This window comes from Sinocyclocheilus rhinocerous, unplaced genomic scaffold (assembly GCF_001515625.1).
Source record: "Sinocyclocheilus rhinocerous isolate Xijiao unplaced genomic scaffold, SAMN03320098_v1.1 scaffold1045, whole genome shotgun sequence".
Taxonomy (NCBI): domain Eukaryota; kingdom Metazoa; phylum Chordata; class Actinopteri; order Cypriniformes; family Cyprinidae; genus Sinocyclocheilus; species Sinocyclocheilus rhinocerous.
Window position 1 is genome coordinate 823,324 of NW_015645361.1, and position 3,346 is coordinate 826,669.

At 32.4% G+C, this 3,346-nt stretch overlaps 1 protein-coding gene across 1 annotated transcript in view; it reads right to left on the bottom strand.

The window, feature by feature from the left end:
• Window positions 1-3,121, bottom strand: part of LOC107705989 (mitoguardin-2-like) — a 14,362-nt gene extending 11,241 nt beyond the window's left edge. Inside the window, exons 1-3 of the mRNA XM_016509547.1 lie at window positions 3,053-3,121; window positions 1,360-1,612; window positions 419-626 (exon numbers count right to left, since the gene is read on the bottom strand). Of these exons, the coding sequence (XP_016365033.1) occupies window positions 419-626; window positions 1,360-1,455 (304 nt within the window). The 5' untranslated portion in view covers window positions 1,456-1,612; window positions 3,053-3,121. The remainder of the gene's footprint in view (window positions 1-418; window positions 627-1,359; window positions 1,613-3,052) is intronic.
• Window positions 3,122-3,346: the final 225 nt, after the last annotated feature.

Below are 3,346 nucleotides of genomic sequence, written 5' to 3' on the forward strand. Positions count from 1 at the left end.
CCAGACCCGGAGATCAGCTGAATGGATTCGAAAACGGTAAAACTCAACTGTTTAACTCTAGGGGAGCCTATTTTCAAAAATAGTGGAGTGTTCCTTTAACAACGCACTTTAGCTGTTATAAATTCACTGTAAACCACGGCTTCACGGGGTTTATTGCTTTATTTTATAATATTTTATATTATAATACAAAATTATGGACATTAAAAAAATAATAAAATACTCACACATTCATTTAAAGTAGCATGATTAATTTCATTATATATATATTTATATATATATATTTATAGTTTTATGATTTTTTTTAATAAACATTATAGTTTATATTATAATGTTTTATTTAAAATGAAATAAAAAATTAAAATACTGCAAAGGTGTATACCGCAGCATCTTTAAAAGCAAAACATGTGAATATGCTCACCTCTCTTGAGCGAGGCTGGCCGACTGGTTCGGAGCAGCTGTTCTGGGACGCCCACAGGTTTCTGAGCTTCTTTACTGACTACCTGCTTCCTCTTCCTGCCCCGTCTCTTCAACTGATGCGCGGTCAGTGCCAGAGCCACGCTGCCCAGAGCCGTGGCAAACAGCACCTTCTTCAGACTAGGGCTCAACTTCAGCTGAGAGAATATAGACTGAGAAAAGACAGATGGGACAGAGAAAGGGAAAAGGAGAGAAGAAAATGGGAATCAGTTATTATCTGTTTTCACTTTGCATTTATTATAGAAAAAAAAACAACTTAACAAAAATACTGAAAACATCAACAAATTGCATAATTTAAGACTGAAATTATAATTTTATGTTATTTAAATTTTTTCAAAAATATAATTTTAAATTACAATAATTTATATTATATTATACAATTGTGGGCATTAAAAAAATTAAATACTCGCACATTCACTCAAAGCAGCCTGATTAATTTCATACAAATGGTCACAAAATTGTAAAAACGTGTTAAAAAATCTGTGTAATTGTTATAAACTAAAACTACTAAAAAATGTTGGTAACTCAAATAAAGCATAAATAACATAAAATATACATATTAAATGAAAACTTAAACTTAGAAAACTTACAAATCTGTACAGGATGAAGTACGGAAATAACTCAAACTAAAATGAAATAAAAATCAATTAAAGCTAAAAACAGAAATATAAAAACTAATAAAAAAAATATTTATAGAGTAGTGCAATCTCTACGAAGAAAAAAAAGAAACTTTCACTAAAGCCCAAGACTTAATGTAATGTATCAGCATTCTTCTGTGTGTGTGTGTGTGTGTGTGTGTGTGTGTGTGTGTAGCTGCAGAATAAGAAGAGAGGAGCAGCTGTGAGGCGTGTGATCAGACACACAGAGGTGTGTTGTGCTGTGTACCTGTCCAAAGGTGGAATACAGGAACACAGGTATCTCAGCCACGGTCATGGCTAAGGCCTGCATGATGGACACGCCCTCAACGCTTCTGATTGACATCTCAGCTCCGCCCCTCCCTCCTGCAGATGCTTTCACATCCGAGTCGCTCCACACAGATCCTGGAACAGCTGGAGCAGGAGTTCAGCTCCGCAGATCAGCAGGACTCTGAGCTTTCGATTCCACGTCGCAGCGTTGCCGAGTTCTTCATTTTCGTTGCCTTGGAGACAATGAAAACACGTTTCATACTGTGGTTTAGATTAGAAGCTTTGCTTATATAAACAGACTGATAGACACCATATGCAAAACAGGTGTCAATATTGGCAATTTAGAGAAGACATTTAGTTAGACACCTCATATTCTGACATTTACATACAGCAATAATAACTTGATTTGACCTACAAATAGCTGATAAATTCATTTGATAATCACTCTGATATCATATATCTCAGATCTGATCACTTTAAAAGCTTTAAAAGATACACACACACACACATAAAAGGACAATTTTTTTATTTATTTTGGATGATAAAATGTCTATTGGAGTAATAAGTGTTTCTGAATTATTAAAAAAAAAAAAAAAAAAAAATATTAAGCACACTTCCCCTCAAACTTCTTATTACTATAATAAAATGAAAACATAATTATTAATATATTATAATAAATATATACACAAATTGTTGTATTAAACATATTAAAATACTTTAAATATATATAATTATATAATATAATTATGAATATACAATTTATTTATTCACACACACACATATATATATATATATATTTAATGCCTGAGGTTTGTGCTATAAAAGTGATTATCAAATGTAATCAGATCTCAGGTAATCAGACTTCGAAATAAAGAAAAAACACACAAATTACAGAAAAATTTGCAGAAATATATGTATATATATATATATATATATACATAAATATTTTTGTATTAAATATATTAAAGTATAATAATTATTACTTTGTATTACAACGAAAATTTTGGATTTATTTATACACACACACACATTTATATACATACATACATATATTTTTTAAATATTTAACATTGGAGGTCTGTGCTGTAAAGGTGATTAAAAAAGTTATAAAGAAAAAAAAAACACAAATTACAGAAACATCTGCAGAAATATCTGTACAGCAAGTCAAACTGTAGGATCACACGCCCTTCATCTGTCATGTCATAATCTGACAGACAGTTACAGAGAAAAGTGTTTCTTGAGGAATCCGTTTTTTCTCAGAAATCTAAAGGTTTATGTTGAGAACTCAATATATGAGATCAACAACCCTGCAACTACATGATACATACATGCAGAACAGAAGTCACTGGCAGCTACAAAATCACACAGATTGTGAATGAGCAGAATCTGTTCCTTTTAAAGAAATTTATGTCATTATTATTTATTTATTTTATTATTCTTACTATATTTATACTCATTCATAAATAAACTGCCCCTCTGTGTGTCCATGTCCTTAGCAGCTGCACGCACATTAGCTTAGCTCAACACACACACAGACCAGGCACTTTAAAGGCAGTTTCCAGTCACATAAACATTTATAAATGTTTAAAGCGCAGCTAAGATCAGACACATCATAGCAGCTTTAAACGCAATACTCAAAGTGAAATAGTGAAAGAAAGGCAGCCCACACTCACTTTCTCCTGTTTTGGAAGGACATTTTCATTCCGCATTGCACTCACTAACCTGTGATTTCCTGGTGGGCGGGGCAAAGCTTTGAGCTACAGCGGAAAAATCCAATAACAGCTTCAGATGGTTCAGCGGTAACCAATCGGATAAGAGGAGAGAAAGACGCAACGCGTTGGTTATCCAATGACATCAACAGTCGCGACTCGACTCTTGCACTCCATAAACTGACATCTGACTGCACAGAGCACATTTTAATTTTATTATTATTATTATTATTAATAATAATAATAATAATCATAATA